The sequence below is a fragment of the Augochlora pura genome, chromosome 10, assembly GCF_028453695.1.
Source record: "Augochlora pura isolate Apur16 chromosome 10, APUR_v2.2.1, whole genome shotgun sequence".
Taxonomy (NCBI): Eukaryota; Metazoa; Arthropoda; class Insecta; order Hymenoptera; family Halictidae; genus Augochlora; species Augochlora pura.
Genome location: NC_135781.1, coordinates 25,285,715 through 25,308,578, shown reverse-complemented (window position 1 = coordinate 25,308,578; position 22,864 = coordinate 25,285,715). Strand labels below are relative to the sequence as shown.

The window sequence follows — 22,864 nt, the reverse complement described above, 5'->3', positions numbered from 1 at the left end:
CGGTTCGACGGTGGAATCAATTAAACCGTCGACAAACTGGTTTCGAACTATTCCGTGTACGTCGGGGCCACGCGGCAGGAAAAACTGCGGAATTGGTCGGCTCGGCGCGAATCGATGGACGAGATATGGATTTGAAAAATTCGATTTGATATAATTACACAATTATGGAAAGATATTCTAACCGATATTCCAAGAAATTATTTGCGTGGATCCACATTTTGTGAAATTCTCTAATTTTGATCTCGGTTACTATTCAAGGTATTCGAATGCACCAACAAGCATATCGCAGGTCCTTTTTATCCCTATTTTATATATCGTTTTCAAAATTTTAAATGAATCATTTAAAATGGTGTCGAATAGTAATGCTTTCTATCGAGACGATACCATGGATATAATAACTCCTAACTTTGCAAGCGTATATCTCGAGTACTATTAAAGACATTCGCATGAATCAAGAAGCATATAATAGGTCTACTTGACATATGTTACTGGAAATTTAAAATTTATAGTTACTGTTATTTCAAATCGTGTTAAATATATATGTGCATCCTCTCACAACAGTAATATGAAAATAACAACCCTTAACTTTGCAAGAGTTTATCTCGGCAACTATTCAACTCATTCGAATGACGTAAAAAGCACGTTGTAGGTATTTAGTGTACCTACTTCACAGAATATTTCCAAAATTTTAGATCAACGAACAAAAGTGAAAAAATGAAGTACAGCCGGACTACGAATTTTCTCGACGCGAGCATCCATCCAATACAAATAACGAAACAAAATGGAAAAAAATATTAAAAATCACCATTCACAGATTTCACCTGGAATCGACCTAGATCATGCTCGTACGCCTAATGGCTGGCGTGTGTACGGTTTTCGTAGGTACGAATGCAGGAGAGAGAACAGGTAAATGCGACTGCCATTGCGGATGTTTGCAGCGCGTCTACGGTAGAACATTTTCCGTGGTACGCGGCGAGAAACGTTTCGAGTGGCGTTTTCGGTAGAACCGAAGGGGTCCATTGGATGCCAATGAATCGGAGAGGTTCCCGGTAGCATGAATGGAACAGCGGCTAATATTAAGGCCTGTAGTGCACGCGGCGTGCATCGGAGTGTATCGGCGGGGCTGGCATGCGCTCGGACCGTGGCCTGCCGGAATATATCCGTAAATAAATGATCGTCCAGCCTACCTTCTGGCTTCGATTCACCGTCTTCCAATCCCTCCCGCCCCCGCCGTTGCCGACTGTTACCCTCGGCCACCCCTGCACCGACCATCCACGACTGACGACCGATCCAGGATACGTCCGCGCTTTGTCTTTGAGCTCTTTTTTAGACGCGAGGTATAGATAGACCGCGACCATATTCGTCGACGCGCTGGTAGTATTGGTCGCTACGTGCGCTGCCATTCATAATTCATACTCCCCTCGCGTAGGCGTCGGGCGTCTCATATTTGTTTCACCGTCCCTCGGCCAGCTCGAGTTTTATTCGAGCTCGCGGCAACTCCGGTGTCGATAAATGTGATTGAAGAAGAATGGACTGTATATAGAAAAGTTTGCTGCACTTCCTCGCTACCGGGAAACGCGTCCGACTGTTCGCTGTCGCGCGTTGACAGTGGCGCACACGTGGTGCCGCCGCGCCGTGCCGAGACGAGCCGAGCCGGTTGCGCGTGTGTGCAGTCAATTTCAGGTGCACGGCGACAGGGCGCGGTGCGCGCGCTTTGCAAATCTACGTTTTTATACGCGGACCCGACGGAACCGAGGTCGAATCAAATTCTATTCCACTCTGGAAATTGGAACGGCGACCCGTTCGATTTTTGCTTTCACAACTTTTTGCTCGCGGCCCCCGCCAATTTATTCCGACCGGGATTGCCGAGGCGGGCGCCCGGTTAAATGAATTGCTTCCTGGATAAATTATATACAGTAATTGCCGGGTAATATTCGTTCGTTTAGATCGCGATGGTAATGGTATTTGAAACTGGTTCGAGTGACGTTAACGATGCTTTGGTACGTTTACTTTAATTTAAATCACCCCTTTTGACGGTCTTCTGAACGTTTTCGTTTCGATTATTTTCTTGACAGCTTACTTGTAATTGTTGGACAGTTATCATTTTGCTGCATCATTTATTATTTGGTGATGACTCGTTAATGAAATGCTTAATCTCTGGGCTGTGGATTTACTCGTCAAAGAGAAATGGTAATTTCACGTATTACAGCCAGAGTTGGTCGATATTTTGTTCGAATGACAGATAAGAGATAGAGTAACGGACACAATTTCAATCGACGAGTAAAAATTCCCGCGAATAAGATTTTATTCGAATGAGAATTTTTTCGAATGATTGTTTATTATCAGCAAAAGATGCGTACGAAAATGAGCTTAAAAATTGCTCGGCACATTTGAAAGGTTAATGAAAAATCTAACGACGAACTGTTTCGTTGAAGATCGAAAAGGAGAAACTATCTCTGCACTGTTCGTCCGAGGATAACAGAAGAGACATAAGACCGATTATTCTCGAGCAGTTCGCAACAATTGGATCGCCGGGCTGCAGCTGGCTGGAGGCTCGCGCGGCACAATTGGCCCAGAAGCAATTCGGCTGAGCCGCAAATTCGCCGGTTTCCGTCTTTGTAATTCCGGTCCCGATCGTTTTATCGACTGTAGAAGCCGTCCGCGGACGTCCCGTTCGAAAAGACCACGGCCCCGGCCCATTAAAGCCGGCTCCCCGGGGACCGGACAGAATTATTGCCGTATAATAACGTCGTTCCGAGCCGCAAATCGCGTAATCCACACGCGAAACCTTCGATCCCTGACCGTTGCCTCGATGGCAACGTGGCGGAGCGGTGACGATCACACTCTGTCCCCGACGCTTTGTCCGTCGAATCCGTCGGCCGTGTCGGCCATTTAATTTGGACTTCCGCGGTCGTGGTTCGGCGCCGGCGACCGAATCGCGCCGAATATGGACCGGCTCGCCGGGCAAAAGAAAGCCAACGTTATTGCGACGGCGGACGCGAACCGTTGCCCGGTGTTAACCGGAATTAATGTCCGCGGAACGCGGCCCGGCTGACGGTTAATATCGTTTATAACCGGGGCATTAGTGTAATGCCACGGTGGTTCCGCGTGGTCACGCGAGGATCCCCGCGGGCCACCGTTTTCACCAAGAATTAACGCGCGATACCACGGCGCTGCTGTGATCGCGTGATCGTGATCCTGCTCGAGGTCTTCCGGATGCGATTCGAAACGATCTTGGAAACCTTCTCCATCGATCCTACCGGTTTTTGTTGACCTAATTGCTGGTTTATAGGTTGCATCTCCTTCTTCGCGTTGTGGGAGATTTTCCCGCACATTTTTGTATTTCTTTGTACATCTATGCAGTTTTATCGTAAAATACAATCTTTCAGCTTCAATTAGGTTCATCGAACGTTGACAAATTCTGACGGGAACGTATTGATTATAAATTGAAATAATCCTAAAAATTGATACATTTTTCTTGCAGCAGTCGTTGAAAATTTTGTAATTTCTCATCCTTAAATCCTTACCTCGTATGCACACCTATTATGCTAAGTGAAAGGAAATGAGACAGATAGAAGGGTATCGAAAATGTCTACGCCCTGGCGGGGCCGCGCTCATAATTAATCGGGGGCCTCTAAACTTCCTTCGGATAGATTGCCGCAGTTGTGAAACAAAACTATTTCACTTGGCAATCTTATAGGCTGAAACTACTTGGCGATATAGCACTTGCAGGGGAAACTTGGCGAAAAGTAGAGCATCGATAAATAAATGACGCATTTTTTTTTTATAGCAGCCTCGATGCTTGCGACGGGAAAATAACCCGTGAAGCCGGGGATCGAAGACCTATCTCCTGAAGTATCGTGAGAAGTGTCGTAAAATGCGCCCCTTAAATTTAAATAGTTGAAAGCCGTAATACAGGTACTTCGGGGAGCACGGTAACTCTACCAATTTCAACGTATTTCGTTACCTTTCGGAAGGTGGCACGTTTATCGAAGTCCATTTTGCTACATAAATTGCTTTGCCAATACGCAGCTCTTTACAATAATTATTTACTTGGAAATTTAATAACGAGGCATCGACTTAGTTTAATTTAAAACACCACTGTTAGCACGGGATAACCGAATTTTTGTAAATGAAGATTTAAATTTTGCGTAGACCAAGTGGAAATAAACCGTAAGAGCTGCGTCATTAAAATTATTTTGGTGGAAGCGAAAGGACACGGGAGCAGCTCGAAGGGGCGGGTTTTTGGGTCGAGACCGATTACTGTTTCCGTTCTCGGCGGGACGTGTCGCCGAGCCACGATAATAGAGCTTATCGCGGCATGGCGCGGCGTGCAGCGTTATTTGGACCGAACGGACCGAGGGACCGAGATGGAAGAGGGAGAGATAGAGAATAGAGGAGAACGAGAGTCGCTCGAGATCTGCGTTCGCGAAGTTTGCGCCAGCCGCGGCTACTTTGGCTGGCGAAACTCTCCCGGCGAGTTCTGCCGGGCTCGAAATCGGCTATCGAAACCGATAGGGACGCAATTACGCGACTTTTGCCGGCGACCCAGTTCGTCGTCCCAGGAAAATCATTGGCCGGAACTTTTCTCATAGAGAACGCGCGACAAAGGAGCGCACGGAACGCGAGGATCCTCGCAAATCTTATCCGGACGCTCCCTTTCTTCGGATAAGAGGAATATCGCCGATCCGATCCGATTCGATCCGATCCGCTAGCGTCGGGATCTCTCTCTCTCTTTCTCTCTCTGTCTGTCTGTCTCCTCGGCTCTCGAGTGCCAGTCAACGATCTCGATTCCGCGGGAAACAAGAAAGCTGAAATTTCTTGAGCCGGACGGCCGAAGACCAACGACACGCGAGTCGATAAAAAGTGGAATCGATCGGCGGGGCCGCGCTACAGCCCGATTCATCGGCTCGACAATTCGATTATCCGCGCGATTGGATTTTCCGCGCTGTCTGACAACAGTAAATTTCTTCGTGCCGCACGAAATGACCTGCATCGGACGCGCGCTGCGGGTGACTCGGGGTCGCGAACATAAATTATGTCACGGTTAACGTCTGAATCTGATGGATATTGGGCCGCATTCGGCTTCTTTCCTGTTATCGCGTCTCCTGAAATTTTAAATCTAATCATCGCATTGCGGATTTTATGCATTTATTATACAAATGGACGAGCGAAATTTCAAATATTGGAAAATACTCAATAAATTTAAGTTCAATCATGTATTGTCTCTTAACTCACTGAAATGATTGACGACAGAAGAAACTTTCTCTTTCACTCAACTTCGATACAATATATGAAGATCGATTTTATTACGTCTAAAGATCCGTACTCTATTAATCACGATCCAGGGAACTGTTGCTCGAGAGCTTTCAGATTTTCAACCATACTGCGCATTTTGAAAATTTATGTAGAGAGAGACAAACAATATTTATCTTGCATAGAAGGGCCCCGGCCGGTCAAAACTACCCTTAGGGGGTTTTCAATTGCTATTATACCGTTCGATAGCTGACCAAGAAAAACTCATCTGTGCAAAATTTTATCCCTGCAACGTTGTCCCACCCTCTTTTGTGTTCGCCTTCCACTTTCGAATTAGCCCCTCCCCATTTAGGGTGTCCTAATTAACAGGTCACTTTGGGAGAGAAGCTACGGATCCTTAATCGACTAGGCTCTTTGCAGGCATACTCGCAATGCATTCTTCATAAATTATTTACTCTATGAGAGTCATAAATTTCGGAAGACGACAAAGTACCTCTAACTTCTTCGCCTAATGGACGATTTATTTTTTATTTTTTTCCGCATATGCTATTTCTGCTATTTTTTTATTATTATCGTCGTTATCGTCATTCTTACTATCACTATATTAATAATTATTATATCAGTCTTGTAGCAACGTGGAACAAAATTCACCAAACGTTCACCACTCCTTTCAAGTCCTATTTGTACAGTAATTAAGAAATTGCCTTCATCAACGTAGCCATGAGACAAATTGAAATGCAGAAGATATAACCTGCCTCGAAGTTTCCAAGCTGGAGAAGTTACAAATTAATGAATGTTAAAACAGTTTAAAAAGCGTACTTTTTCACGTTTCGCGCCATCACGCCGAACCGCTCCGCCCTCTATTCAATTCCACAATAAAACAGCGTTTCCAAGACGAAGAAGCGAAGCGGATGAAATTTGCAGTATGCAATTCCCTGGACAGCGATCCGCCAAAGTTAGCTGAACCGCGATGGTGGTCATAGCAGTTGTGCGGCAGGCGCAACCATGAGTCCGGCAGGCCGCGAGTATTAGAAGCACGAGGGTTTATCGAACCCGGTGGCGTCGCGTTCCCTTGGAATCGGGCTACGCCAGCCTGTATAACTCAGCCGAATGGAAAATATTCGCGAATGCGACGCGGGAAGGGCGGACCGCCAGCCGCAACAGCATTCGCCTGGATCGATACTGATTAATTCAGCCGGAATACCGATCGGAATTTCAAAGCGACGTCGTCGTCGTCGCCGACGTCGTCTACGCCGTCGCTCTTCGGTTCTCGTAAAACAATCCCGGAAAGGAAAATCCCTGACGACGAGGTTTCCGGGAGGCGTCTGAATTAATCTGGCGTTATTGGAACTTTCGCTCGAATAACAATAGGGAGCGCGAAATACCCACCGATTTCCTCCGCAAGGAGACTGCCGGTTTTCTCCGCGAAAGAGCCACTAATTTTCTCCGCCAAAGATTTTCTTTGTCGACGTTACTCGCAGTTTCCACGACTCGACCATTGCATTGTGTTCACCGCGTAGACTTCCTCTAGCAACGTATTTCCTGTTTTACCTCACGCCATATAGTATTATTGATTTATCCGCACCTATGTTACGTCTGTAATTTTAATCCAGATGTTTTCATTTCACTGATGAAATCATTAGCATTTCTTTATTTTATCTATTTATCTTACTCAACTGTACTCTATTTATTTTACATTATTTGATCTCGCTTTACGTTCATTCTATTCTAATTACCTTTTCATTACCACTTTTCTCTATTTAATTCTATGCTACCCATTTTAACCCATGTTATATTTCGTTTAATTTTAATTGATTTATGTATTCTATATTGTTCTATATTTATTTTGGTGTTCGCCGGACGGTGATAATCTCGTATCCACCACCGGGAAACGTTTGCGATCCGGACGGGAAGACGCTTTGAAAATGAAGTCATGTTACAACATTGTATTAATTGCTGCATTATAGTTTTATTAATCTGCAGTTCCGTCGCAACGCGTGGCAAGAGAAGTTGTAAAAAATTGTATTAAAAAGGTTATCGCGGCACGGCAAGTGAATGTCCCTCCTCGCAGTATCGTGTTGACTCTACGTAGCACGAGGGCTAATCTTTTCGCTAGAAGATCCCGTCGCGGCGGTCATGCACGTAGCTATAGCCGTGCTCGAAAGGTCACCGCGGTGGACAATGCCGAGCCAAGCCGCTGTTAAAATGTTTCGCTGCCCCGCGGCACCGAAGTTCGCATATTATTTCATGCGCGCGACCAACCCCTCGCCTTATGATTTATTTCGCGAACGTGCTCGCAAGAGTTGCCTTGTTGTTAATAATTTCGTAACAAGCCGAGTTACGTATTCATTGTAGGTGTATGTTTACTTTAAAAGCTGAATATTCATGAGAAACCGGGCTGCTATCATATTTCCCGCGAACCGATGCCAGCCGAATCGTATTCCTATTTATTAGATTCAATGGAGAAGTCTTCTGACGCAGCGCCGTGGTGCCTGCGGGCTAAACGGAGAACGTTTCTTCCTGCCTTTGAACGTGCGAGTCGTTTTGAATAATTAAATTCGTATAAAGCGACGTTGGTACCGTTTTAGATTTCTGAATAACGATTTCTCTCTAATCTCGATTAAACTGCGGATTTTATGCAGTTTTCCGAAAATTGAACACATCAAACGCGATGGAATAAAACTGTTTTCAGATTTCTTTTCTTAACAAGAAAATTCACCATACCGTTGCACTGTTTTCAACTCGTTAAGATTCTTCTGGAGAGAAGCAAACACCTCGTATGTACTTGCTGCATCTTGCAGCTTGCGCAAACCATTTTCATTTTGCGTAAAAACTCACGGTCTACTAATTGCGAATGAAATTGGTTTCCTTTGACAGAACATCTGTTGATGAATGTTTGCCTGGCAGATCTTTTGCAGTTTAGGTTCTACGCTATCATTGTTCTTGGAACAGCATAATATTTGACCAGAAAACACGAACATTCCGGTATTAACTAGGCTGCGAAGTTTTATGCAAATACGAGTCGCTAGACTAAACTAAGCCAGACTAAGGATGTCTGTCGCTTTGTGAGAATTACAAGGCAGAATTTATGTAGACACCTTGCTGCCTTCATTACGCGTTCTCGAATCAGAGTTCGACATTATTCGGTATGTTTCGGAGAAATATTTATCGAAGATAATTATACGAATGAATTTTTTTTTAGTCGAACAATCCGCTACACGTTACAATCTCATCGCAGAAGCTTTCGATCAGTCAAGTACCTATATAATCGCAGGTTCTTCTCGATTCGCACGGGAGCAGAAGGGTTAATCGCTGCGACTGACTCGGTGCTGCCAAAGTAGCAGCTCCCTAGCCTAATGTTTCCAGCAGAATTATCGCCGCAGATGATTTAGGGGCAAGCGGCAGGCACCAAAAACCGAATGTTGGGGCTCGGCTCGAGTGGATCAGGCGGCCCGCGCGTTTTTCGCCCTTGGAATAACTTCGGGCAACTCGAATCAGCGGGAAGGTGGATGTCCGCAAATTATCCTCGCTTAATCGGTGTCCGACATCAATCATACTCAGCTTGTAATTGACGCGTGGGCTAGGATCTATCGAGTTCAAACACACCCCGAATTTTTAGCTTGGATGTAGCTAGCTGGATAAGAGCATATTCTTTTAAAGACTCCGCACGATCGTATGATACGATGATATGATAATATGATATCATATATGATATCATATCATATATAGTACTAAAAACGGCACTGTCAGTTGTATGACCGGTTTCATATTTTTGATTTCTTAATTGCTGAAGTTATAAAGCTCTTTCCATAAAAAATTGTTGAATATATTTCGTTACTCAGGCATGCGCTATTATAATAATTCTTCCCCGGGAGAAATTAATATTGCAGAGGCTTTTTCTGGAGCACCTTCTTCTTTTAAGAAATTATTATAATTGAAAAACTTCTAGTTTTCGTAACCGGAGAAAAAACGGTACGGAAAGCGGTTGATTTTAAAAAGCATTAATTAAACGAAAGCGTTATCTCTTTTTTAATAATATTAATAAACTGAAAATAATGTAATAAATTTCAGAACGTCGATCTATAATAATTACCGAAGAGAGGAACAGATTTTCTGTTCGTTCTCTATGCTCGGCAATTAATGCACACACCATTAAGGGATTTCGTACACGTAAGCTTTCAGCACGAAACGAGTTGTAAAAAGGTCGAGTGAGTGGGATGTTATTTCCGACCTTGGACTTAAATTCTGCGTTTCGTCCAGCAAGCGCGGCTTGTTGCGAGCGCGATTCCAGGAACAAAGAGGCGAGCGAGAACGGTGCCGATCGGTGGCGGCTGGCTTTTTCCGCCGATCCGAAGTGGTCTCGAACCGTTTCGTACTCACCGGGGACTACCGATGGATGTTGTTATCGAGCGGAGGACCCGCGCACGTGCACTTCTTCCGCGGCAGTCCTACTTGCGATTTTTCTGCTCTCTATTTCCCTCCGCGAGGGGCGGGGGGAGAGGGGAGGGGAGGGCCGCGTGTTCGCCCGGCGAACGTGCGCTGCGTGTGTACGTGTCCCCACGTATCTATTATGCGGAAACGGGGTTGAGGGTGTGGATAAACGATTCTTTTTTGTCGCGGCTGCCACTTCTCGCTCTCTCGCGCGACCGACCGATTCCGCTGCTGCTGCGCCTCCGCTCCGGTGCATCCCGGTACCAAGGGTGCTTCATGAGGAGAGATAGATCAGAGCTGCGCCGCGGCTAAAGTCGAAGGTGACAATGAGGCCGCAGTCGAGAATCGAGTCGGAGAGGACACCAGCGGAACACGGGCTCGGCTTGTACCCTTGAATATTTATACCTTTCGGTTCGAAGCCCGTCGCTCCCTTAACCGTTACGAAACCCTTTAGGCGTTTCAACTCTCACGTGCTAATTGAATTTTCTGGATTTTGTGACCTGCTACTCTGACGTCAACGTCGACTCTTTTATTAGAGACAGTAAAACGCGAGGTAAACGTCGACTGAACTTCGACGTCAAATTACCATCCGGTAACTTTTACTCTGCTGTTGTAATTTTTACCAATTAGGCTTGTGAAGGAATTTTTTTGATTATATCAATTCTCGCGTATCTCGAGAAATGTGCAGTTTTAACTTGGCATTGCGTTCACTGATTTCGATTAAATTGTCAGCATGATTATAACTTATCCAAATCTACAAAGAGCATTTTTTAAATTTTCATTGCAGGTTCAGAAACAAAGAGTTAAAAAACGAGTGCCTTTTATTTCGTTTCGTTTACTTTGTCATTGTGTGGTATACTAGTCTCTTTATCATTAAAAAAAATTCAAATCATGTAGTCTAATTTGAAGAAAGTTATAACGTTTTGAAACATGTATTAGTAGGAGTCGCTATGTTTACAGAAACAACGTGTTTGAAAAATACAAAATTCCGATACCAGAATTTCGGACAATCGAAGTGTGATTTTAGCCACATTCTCGCGAGATTGGGCCAGCGAAGCTCTCCGCAATCTCTCAATCTCGATGTCTCGATGTTCTTTATGCTTTTCTGAATTGTGAAATAACATATTCGCAAGCTTCTCGTACGTTGCTGCGGGTATTGATCGGAGATAATTTTAAAAAATTTGTAACTTCGGCGATCATGCGTGCGCCGACGTGAAATATACAAAGTACTGAGGGGACACTTCACAGACGCTGCAAATAAATTTTGAAAGTTCGAGCTACGTCGAGGGACCGGGTATCGATTTTTGCACGGCACGCGTAGCTCCACCATCGCTATGCAATTTTATACAAAATCCAGGAGCATGTGTATACGGAGTGTTATCATTTGACGTGAAATAGCCCGCAGCTGTAATATTGTACTGGAAGCGGATCATTTATGCTTTTTTCCTCTTTGTTCACCGCGCATTTCATGGAGCGATAGTCTGACACATGCTCCGTGTACGCATTACCGAACTTCGTTTAATTCAGTTCTCTTTAGTTTGTGATGGATACTTTCGACATTTTCCAGCAGATAGATACCTTTTCCGAAAGCTAACCTGGCACGTCTCCATCTGTGCAGGGTGTCCCGGAAATCGTAGTACAATCCGGCAGGGGGTGATTCTACATCGAAAAAGAAGAAGATATTTTGGTATAACATTTTTTCATCCGGCGCTCCGTTTTCGTGATAATCGACTTCAAAGTTCGTTCAACTTGTAAACGATTTGATACAAACTGCTTGTCGTGTATTTCAGTGTTCACAAACAGTGATAATTGTGCGGTTGAAACAACAGAATGTGTGTCTACTGATTACTCATTTTATATTCTTTTATACTACTTACTATCACAATGCTCCTCCTCGTTGCTGGATACATATGTTTGCTCGATGAATTAATGACATCTGGACAGATTGTAAGCTGTTATTGCTTTTTCATTTTTCGAGTGCCTCAGTAATCTTATTTTCCAAATGTGTAACAAATGTTTAACGTTTCAACCGCACAATTATCACTGTTTGTAAACACTGTCCCGGACTGAGACAAGCGGAGCAGTAAAATACACGACAAGCAAATTGTATCAAATCGTTTACAAGTTGAACGAACTTTGAAGTCGATTATCACGAAAATGGAGCACCGGATGAAAAAATGTTATACCAAAATATTTTCTTCTTTTTCGATGTAGAATCACCCCCTGCCCGATTGTACTACGATTTCCGGGACACCCTGTATATATCGTCGTCATATCGTTCTCAACCCCTGCGCTTAGGAGTGGGTCCGCTAGATTGCTAGAGTTCTCTAACGGGCCTAGGACGAAACGCTCCCGTCGGAAAAAGTTAGGGGCCTTTTCATCCTCCTAACCGTGGTTACCAATTCCGAGGCGATGACATTTTTCCATTTCCACGATCGAAGTCTAAACCTTCAGGTGGACACTGGAGATATGTATGCAACGACTGCTTCTCGCAGTCGATAGACGGGTCGCTGTATTATCCTGTCGAAAGTAGATAGGTGTTACATAACCTAGCGTACCGATCCTCTAGACTCCGTTGCAAGTGGACGCTTGCATGCTAGGACCCTGAGCTCTTGAAACCCCAGGTGGATGTCTCAATAAGATCAAACAAGACGTCCGGATCTCTCTGTTGGCCATATCATCAGTGGGTTCCAAGATCACTACTCCTGCATGCCATGCGTCTTGAAGAGATCGACAGTACACTATCAAGAATCAGCAACCAAGTCATATGAGATAGTAAGTGTGCCCCGGCCTGTAGACGGTGTGCATCGTGTTGCTGCATGATGTTGGATTTAATGGCTCCCAGACAGTTCTTTACTGCTGCTTCCAGATGGCTTTGGTAGATTTTTTTATGACGGCGCTGTAGATTTCAGGAACTCAGTGTCTGGATTGTAATCGACCACGGAAGTCCAGGAGATCGACGAGCACAGTAGGATGTGTAAACCTGTCTTCTTTTGATAAGGTATTACAGCGCCACGTCTACCGGCAGCGAGGGACAGCAGTTGCATATACAGGGTGTCCAGTTTTTAAGGTTCAAATTTTGTCAGTGTATCCTATGGCACAAAGTAAGTCTAATGGCACTTTGTTAAGAAGTTATAACAAAAATTCAAAAGAGGAATACTAACCAAATTGCTGTTATTTATGTCAACAATATTGTTTTAATAAGATTTGTTAGATTTAGTATTTTAGCTAAAGGTCCCAATAGTCGTTGACGTACAGTAAAATCAAGCCAAGTGCGGACTGTTAAGAGTCTTAGGTAAGCAACGAATTATTGTTATAACTTCTTAACAAAGCTCTGTATGACCTATGTTTACATATCATTGTTTTCCTACTTTGTGCCATAGAATACACTGACAAAGTTTGAAACTTAAAAAATGGGACACCCTGTATAATATCTCTAGTATCCCATCTGTAGAAGATGCCATCGCGCTGGCATCGGTAACCACAGTGAGGAGGATAAAATGGCCCCTACCCTTCTTCCGATGGCTGCGTGTCTTGCACTAGGCCCGCTAAAGAACTCTGGCTACCTAGCGGGCCTTCCCCTAAACGCGGAGATATTCGTAGGACGTTTGAGGACAGTATAGATACGAACAGGAACGTGCCAGGTAGCTCTCGGGAAAGGAGACCATCTGTTGGCGAGCGTCGAAGTATCGGAATCAAATCTATATTTAAAGGGGTTGTTGGAGATTAATTGCTACACATTTTCTACAGACAATTCCTTTGTTATCTAAAGGGCTCTAGTGTAAGTTCTGTCGTTCTACAAAGGATCACACTCTAATCTCTAAGGATTCCATATGAAATCTCTATTAAATCCTCTACTGTTTACAATGCAAGATTACAATCTCCCAGAAGAACGCTCTTCCGGCATCCTCTGAAAAATTGCTTGGGTACAACGTGGACAAGCCTCTACTCCGTCGGGTTATTGCAAAAGTAATTTCGCTTTTCCGAAAGCGGAACTGCTTTTGCAACAACCCCTTAAATAATAAATGATCAATGTTAATTCAAATTCACACCTCGCTCCCTCTGGAAGATCACCGAAGACGATCCAAGGAGTACAAAGAAACGAAGAGGAAAATACTCCTCGGTGAATCATTCATAACAATCGTCCAAAGCGAGAAGGTGTAAATTCGATGAAGGGGTTTGAATCGCTTGGCACCTGGCCAATTCGAGTAATCGAACACTTTGATTGCCACGCGTGTACGTAGCCGACTGCTCGAGGACCACTTTCCAAAAATGAACCACAGTTTTGGATTCGAGGTCACGAACTAGGCGATCAAAGTGTCGAGTTTCGAAGTCCAGATCCGCCGATGCTCCAGCCTGATCTGCAAGGTGTCCCGGAGTCACGTATCCTTCGGCAGGACTCCGGCAAACCCTGAAGAGGCTGAGGACTCTCGGAACGCCGGCGGTTTCGGCAGTTAGGGCCGCGAACATCGATCAAAGGCACACGACGTGGCAAAGTACACAGAATCATGCAAGTTCGTGTTCTGGGTTGCTAGAGTTACGCGCGACAAATGGCCGTTTCGAGGACCATAACCGGCGCTGGGTCACCAGGTCTCTCCTCGATATTTGTCGAAGATCTCGGAGGAAGAGACGCCTCCCTTTCGAAATAAGAGGCCTGGTATCCACTGCGAAACTGCGACAACTGTTCACAATACTTCGGCTTTCAAAAACTTGTCTCGCCAATATTTTTGCAAGTTTGTACAATGAGACAATTCAGACGTGTTTGTAGAAAACATTGTAAGTGCCCAAATTCGGAAATTATGTCTTTTTACCACTTAGGTACGTCTCCTGATAAATAGTTATAAATAATGGAGATGGCATTGCTTCTATGTTCAACGTCGATTTTGTAAAAGACAATGTGAGAATATATGGATCGTAAATATCGTGACTTTCATAATAGCTTACTTGAAATATCACAAAATAACAATTTTTGCAATAGTTCTTAATAAAAAACTTAAAACACGATCTTAAAGAAATATATTTCAATGTTTTTAATATTCTCTATATCTTGACATCCCTAAGCTATTTACGATAGTTTGATACTTAGAGTGCTTGCTGGTTTAAAGAATCAATACTTCAGTACTTTCTACAACATTTCTTCTTCATAAATTTATTCATGTAAGAAATAAAAAAGAACTTTATTTTGTTTCCAAGCTATTGTAATCTTAATTACATGTAACTGTCAAAATGAATCAAACTTTGTTAATAGCTTGAAGATAACAGTATTTTCTCTTCCCTCCAGAAAATTTAAATCTTCGGCACTTTCTTGGCATAACATTGTCTTTTACGAAGCCTGATCAAACGTATTAAATAAATTTCGCATAAATGTACAATTATAATGTCACCTACCACCTAGTGTCAAACACAATTAAGCAGAGTATTGTGGACAGCTGTCATTCACGATCGGCGTATTAATGGCGTAAGTATAGCAACCGGAAGTTGTGTGCCATCGCGAAGTACATGTAGAAGAAGAAGAAGAAGAAGAAAAGGAAAAGAAAGAAAGAAAGAAAGATAGGGACATGCGACTCACCAATGCCTGGGCGGCGCTCTGGTGCTGCAAGCAAGAAACACCCAGTTACAAAATCACAGTAACGACAATCGAGTAGTTGTTTTTGTTGGCGGCTAGTGATTTCGCTAGGCAACACGCACACACACGCACACGTACGATTGCACACGGCTGTACATACATATACATATATATACACAAATACGTATACATATATGTATACATATATGCGGATGCACGCAGGAAGCGTTTTCACATCGATAGAGATCATTGTGCACATCGAGATCAGGCCGTGTCGCGTCCGGAAATGCGCTGTCGATGGAACAAACATGACTCACGAAAACCAACTTTCGGCACCAAATTGTTGCAAATTTCATTACATTTGCGCCGGAAGCGTTCTGAAAATCTGTCACCCCTGCGATGCTCAAAGAATGTAGCTCTCATTGTTTATCGATCAACTTAGAACCCTAAAAATTTTAAAAGAATATCAACCTCTGCTATTTTTGACAAACTTAACGCGTCTATTATTAATCATTAACATGTTGAACAGTTTAACAGCACTTTATTTGAACTAAAAGAATCTGCAGAAAAATATTTAAATATGACTGTATTGTACAAAATCATCCCGTGAAGCTAATTCTAATTTAAGTATTTATTTAACCCATTGCACTAAGATTTCTTTCAGATATGTCTTCGTTTGTTTTCGTACGACTACGTTTCGATTTTTATTCTTAGACTTTTATAAAAGTGTAACGAAATGAATAATATTCATATATTTAGTGAATTAAAGATATAATGTCTTTATTCCGAGGCCGACATTAAGAGTAAGAGTTTAAGAACACTATTACAAGAGTAACTGTACACGAGAAATTGTACAAGAGTAACTTGCAATTTTCTTTGCAAGAATTCCCACAACAATATCGGTACCTTCGACTCGCGACTCGGTAAACTGCTACCAAACGAGCGTCATGGAATAAACATGACCGTTATCAAATTAAACCGAAAGTTTTTGCGGCGACGCGAAAGGTTATCGCACTGGCGAAAAAAGTGAGTGAATACGTTCCACCGGCAGCACGCGGCTACGAAAGCCAGGCCGAAGGTCGCTCGATTAACGAGCGAAGGGAAAGCACAGGGCGTAGAAGAAGAGCAAGAAAAAGGAGAACAAAAAGAGAGACCGCGAGGCAGGATAGAAAAAGATAAGCTCGTTGGAGGTAGGAAAGAGAGAGAGAGAGAGAGAGAGAGAGAGAGAGAGAGAGAGAGAGGGAAAGAAAAAGACGAATCGAGATCCTTGAAAAAGTAAGTTTCGATCGCCTCGAATAATTGCGACCTTCGATTGATAGGGACCTCCTTTCTCCCTCTCCCTTTCTCTCTTTCTATCTAGGTAGCTGCTGCCCTTTCTTTTCTGCCCAGGGTTCGCGAACATCTCGCAAGCGTTTGCGGGAGTGGGTAGAGCGGAGCAGAGCGGAACGAAAGCTCGCGTCGAGCGATAACAAGTGCCGTCGCAGTCCGTAGTAATTACGAGGCTGACGACGATGACGATGATTGGTGGTGAGGCCGCGGGGTGCACGTTCGATTGGATCGATCGCAATTCCGACGGCGAGTAATTAAAACAAACTGATCGGCGCGATTCCGCTGCGCGTGTCGCGGACCCGTCCAGCTACCTGTCTCCCACGGCTCCCGGCGCGGCGGCTTCGACGGTCACCTGTCGAAACTTTCTGGACACTTCGGCCGATTCAATTAAGTGTTTCTGCAGTCTGATTTGCGGTGATCAAGGCAGCTTCAAAATACCAATATTGTAGGGTAGTCGATCCGATTACTATGGCCCGATGAATTGCTGTGGCTTTCGTTTGTTTTTCAGGCGCAATTAACTGTACATTTATCGAATAACACGTAATACATTTTTTATCTTCCCAACATTATATGTTATCGAATAAAAAAGTTTAATATGCCTTATTCGACATGCGTTTTGTTAATTGCGCCCGAAATGGCAAGACTCGTTCCGTAAAACGATTATAAGAAGAAACGCATTCATTATTATTTTATGCTGAGATGTATGAACATTGAGTACATAATGGATGATTGATATTGAGTATGCAATATATATGGAGAGTACACAATACATGTATAGAATACGCAATAGATATATAGCGTATACAATATATACGTATAGAGAGAGGGTATACAATGCATATATCGAGAATACAGTACATATATAGAGCACACAATATTGTATATATAGAGCGTACAATGCATACATTATATATAATATCAACGATTTTCTCGATTGCCACGACTACATCGATTCACGCTGTTACGTGCGTATATTTGCCTACGCATTTTCGAGGCAACTTTCCAAAAGCGACGTAAACCCTATCGGTCCTGACACAAGAAGCTAATAACTCGGGGCTGCCTATTAGGAAGATTAAAATTCCGCTGTACCATTTGACGAACGATGAAAGCTCGGCCGAAAGTTAACCTCGACGGTTGGAAATGCACACTTTCCAGAGCCGCGGAGAAATACAAATTTGCATTGGTATTAAACCAAGGAAGAGCAGGGGGGTGGGGAGGGTGGGAGGATGAAAATTCGCAGAACAAAGCGCAGTCGGCGCGGCATTAACGCGCTACTTATCCGACTTTGTTAGGATATTTATGGACCGCAGCGTGGAAACCACCCAGCCGGGGCCAGCGTTCCTCCGGCAAATTCTACATCCCCCACCCCCCGTCGCCCCCCAAGCGGATCTGCCGGGACACGAAGTTTCTTCGGCGAGCCGCGAAAAAGCAAACGCAAACAGCAATCTGCGCGCGCGTTCCCGATCAAACCCATGGGGACTGGCTCGAACGGGAATCCCCGGGGAGGATTTCTGCGCGGGGAATTGGCGGTGGGTTGGGGGTGAACAAACTTTCCGTGCACTTGCCAAGTAAATATTACAATATTCCGTGGGATGGGTGGCTCGTGTTTCACTAACTATACGGTGAACATTTTGATTGCCGACTACGTGCTCTAGAATTTGCTTTTCACATTTTTCTTGCGTTTTGTCCTCTCTCTTTCTCTCCCCCCCCTCTCTCTCTCTTTCTCTCTCACGAGCGCGCACACTCTCTGTCCCTCTGGTCGGGTACGCCCCCGTTTTTAGGTCAGTCCGTGTGCACACCGACACGAACTTCTAACGCCATTAAGCGTGCTCGGCTTGGAGATTAGAGGGTCATCGATAAGACTATTAATAACGTCAAACTAATGAACCCGCGGACGACGTTTAATGGCGCGGTGATTAATGCGCTTTAAAATAGAATTGAAAACGCGCTGCGACGTCGAACGCAACATCGAAACGTGCAATTCGAACGGATCACGCCGACCAGTAGAGCTCGGTTTTCCTGGAAGTTTCGAGGCGCAACTTCCCCCGACAGGCACGAGCATAAAACCCGGTCGCGTGATTCCGGGAAACTAACGCTCAAAAATATTTGATCAGCCGTTTCAATAAGCCCGGAACAGAGGTTTCAGGTGTGCTCCGAGACAGCTCCTCGCGAACCGGAATATTTTCGTGAGATAGGAACGTTCGTTGCTACTCCCGGCATCTTCGCGAAAGTGCTTGTCTTGTCGAAGCGCGCGAGTTCAAACTGTTGTTTCGAGGAGCTTTACCAAAGCGCGAATCGACTGACGGAGTTCCTTTGAAACTTCTCCAACCAATCTGGCGGCAAAGAATTTTTCGGAAGATTCTACCTTGAAATCAGCTCGATTCTCTAACGGTTGCTTAACGCTTTAACATTGAACCTACCTTGTTCGAAATGACCGTTTTCGTATTTTATAATTCTGCAAACTTTAGAGACTCATTCATGGGTAATGCTTGAATAAATTTTCGTTCTCGGAGCAAGTTTTATAATAACAACCTTACAAAAATCTAAATAAATGCGATCTTTTCATTTTTATGAAAAAATGCACGCCAGTGATGAGGTCGAGTCATAAATAACTTCCAATGCAGCTAAACAGAATTTATTATTTGCATGTACCCACTATGAGTCGCGCGGAACAAGCAAGATTTTGCTTTCACGAAAATAAAGAAAAAAGAACGAAACAAATGTCTAATAATTTTGAAGTAAGACAAAATAGTTCGTGGCTGGAAGAGAAGTTTCTGCTCCCTTGTCGATCCTTGAACAATTAAATATTTCTGGGACGTCGGGCTGGTTTCCATTCGAAGCAATTTGCTCGACTAAAAGGGCAGCTGTATCGTCGTCGCAGGCAGGGCGTGTTGACAGAAGAAATACCGAGCAGGTGGAGACAAAGACGACAGACAGATTCCAGAGGCTGTGCACGAGCAAGTTTCCCGAGGTTGTGCACGCGTCAGACAAGACCAAGCAGCGGGTGACAATGCAAGAAACTTAATTAGGAAAAGTTGCGAGCGTTATCGCGAGTCACGCGTCCCGATCGTCAATGCGGATGCACAGAGAGGCGTGAACAGAGAGCGTTTCGAGGACGCCGAAAAATCCGCGGCCGCCGCGAATTCTGCGGCAGTCGCATTCGAAGGTATTAACCTATAAACTTTCGGCTCTTTCGCCAACAATTTTAATTAACTTCCATCCTTTCCAGGTTTCGCTGGACGATATTATACAGGGTCACGGTTATCGGCACCTCCCTGATGAAGCTACGTAATTGCAAAATACGAAACTGCACTCTCTACGCAATTCATTCTTTTCCTATGGCAACCTTCCTGGTCATTTTTATAGGCGAAATTCGTTCCTTCTATACAGTTTCAAAGCTCGGTAACATTCTAGAATATTCCCGAACATAATTTAAGACTTGACTCTTGAAGCATCCAAACTCTTCATTCAAAGCAAATTCTTACAAATAATTCTCTTCGCAAGCATTTCTTCCTTTTTAATCAACCATTTTTAGACTCTCATCCGTGCAGACCAATTTTACAGAACTTCGCATGTAGTTTATCAATCATCTACAATTTCCTTCAGCGAGTTCTTCCAAAATTGTTCTAAATAGTTTGACATTTAACAGAATGTAGCACGAAAATTTTAATCGGAGCAGTAAAACGAATACATTTATCGCGAGACAAAAATTGTAATTTTTCTATTACTCTATGCTCGTCATTTATAGATAACAACTTAAATAGCCGAAACCGACTACTTGTCTCGCGAGCAATCTTTTCACCCAAGTTAATCGTGAAGCGTTGCTTCCAGCCAGCATCCTACATCTGAGGAACGGTACCACGAAAAGAAGGAAATGGTGGCGAGCCCGGGGCAGCAAGAACTCGAGGTTAATTGCCGTAATCTTTTCATTGGAAGTTCTTACAGCCTCGGCTAAGACTAATAGCATGGAGGCTGACCTGGATTCCCGACCGGCTGCCAGAATTGATGTAACTAATCGCGCGAGGCCCGCGCCCGACCGCGATAAGTCCGCCCGATCGAACCGAACGACGAGAACCGCGTTTATGAATTATTGTTCAAATTCATTCACCGGTATCCACCGATCACCGGTGCGATATTCATTACGTTTCAGGATCGATTTCAAGTTCTCCCGCACGCGCGACATCTCGATTCGAACGTCAACGTGTAGAAATTGCAGAAGAAATTCTTCAAAAATAACAGCAAATCCATACTTGGCACTAGAAGTACCAAATCACTTGAAACGATTGATTTCTGATTGTTTCCTTTTAGAGTTGTCGATACTATAGAAATATTTCTAGGAAATATTTTCAAGTACTATTTTCTACCGAAGTATGTATTATAATACAAATCATACCACCCAGCGTTTAGCATTGTTATAAAATAATGCAGAGAAAATGTAATTCGAACATTTTAAAACGTCGTTTCTTTTATTAGAACTCGATAACCCGCTTCCAAGTACATCGAATTATTGATTCAATTCTTCTCTGATATGACAATATCAGTTTTTCAGAAAAGAACAAAAATTTTTCACCGAAATTGTCATGTAAAAGAAAATTATCCAGATTCCTTTACACGCGACTATTAATGAGCTTCCGGTAATTAAAATGTTAAAGAGCCGAGACTTCCTTGAGGAATATTTTTGCATATTTACAGTTTGCGTAGTCGCAGAGTTTCCAGGCGAGACGATTCTAGTTACGGACCTGCCTAATGAATTGCTAAAAATCGAAGCACTGCTCGATTTCCAGATAAATGTTTCGTACACAGCAAGTGAAATTACAATATCGGGATAAAATGGCGGAATGGCCGCAGAGTTTTTCACAAAGGAACGAATTGCATCTTACGCGCAAGGCCATCTAATTCAAAGTGTCGGGCAGCTCAGACGTTTTTGTGTCGCGAGCTAATTGCAAATGCCAAGTTTCCGGCGTTTAGCACGCGACAGAGGATTTCTGTGGAAAAGCGTTCGCCCGAAACTGAAGTCGTCAAAGCATGGGCACTTTGTGCCAGTCAGTCGCGTCCGGCTCCTTAAGGAACGCTTTTCTCGGTCGAATCGGCGCCGAAAACGCGCGTCCTACTCTCTCCTTCCCCCTCTCTATTTCCCTCTCCTTTTCTCTCTTTTTCTCTCTTTTTCTCGTAGAGCCACGGAAATGTCATTGGTCAAGGCAACCGGGACGAATTTCCAGGCTCGAATCGATATTTCAACAAAAGAGTGCCGGACCCGCGCATTATCGCCCGCGGCCGAAACGCTCGCAAATGAAACAATTTTCCTTTCAAACGCGTCCCTCATTGACGCTCTAACGAGGCGTTCGAATAACCGTTTCGATGGCTGATCGCGGAACGAGCGGAGAGACGGATCTGTTTAGTATGTCGCAAACGAATTGAGAGCTAGAGGACGCCCCCGCAAGAAATATTCTAGCTCGGTTACTTCGCGTTTCATTTTTGAAGAGGCTTCGCTTTGAATGCAAAAATTTGTTATTCAAATTGAACCTACATTTGGTTCGCGTGACACATGGAAATGTAAGTCGGTGTACTGTGGCATATAAAAATGTAAGCCTGTGTGCTGTGACTGGCGCGACGGTAACTGATGTTGTTAAGAATGATAGAAGCTGGTATAAACTGAACAGACTGTGATCCAGATATATTTCAGCAGGAACATTCTGTACACATTTGCTTTGGCATTGAATCTCCATGAAAAACAGACATGACAAAGAGCATGATAATCTACAATTTTGTTCGAACGTCCGGTTGATTATCAGATCGAATAAAAAGATGCGAGCTCGTCGTGAATGAAAGAAGCTCGTTCACTTTGCGTTCGATGTTAACAGAAAATGAACTTGGCGAAGCGATTTGTTTGCACGAAACGCATAAAATGCTGATGTCAATCAGCGTGCTAATGGAACCAGAGGACGGTAAATTGAACCCTGCATTTGGTTCGCAAGGCACACGAAAATCACCAGAAAGAGAAAGAGAGAGAGAGAGAGAGGGCGAGAGAGAAAGCACAATATCTCGAGTCGAAATAGATGCATCGGATCCGCTTTAAAAACTCGATTTCTACAATAGCGTCGGAGCTAATGGAACTGACAAGGGGGAAGTAATAATAGTCCACATAAGCGGAACGGTTCGCGGCACAGTGGTTCGAAGTTGCAGTGTCAGGAGCACATGTGCATGACCGACTTTCCAGCTGATTTTCTTCAAAAATATAACCATGCACACTGACATGCAATCGTTTCTCTTCTAATTGTACTT

General features: G+C 43.9%; 1 protein-coding gene across 1 annotated transcript in view; it reads right to left on the bottom strand.

Moving 5' to 3' along the window:
• Nckx30c (solute carrier family 24 member Nckx30C) overlaps window positions 1-22,864 on the bottom strand; it is a 112,058-nt gene that overhangs the window by 71,636 nt on the left and 17,558 nt on the right. Inside the window, exon 2 of the mRNA XM_078193687.1 lies at window positions 15,257-15,280. Coding sequence (XP_078049813.1) covers window positions 15,257-15,280 — 24 coding nt within the window. The remainder of the gene's footprint in view (window positions 1-15,256; window positions 15,281-22,864) is intronic.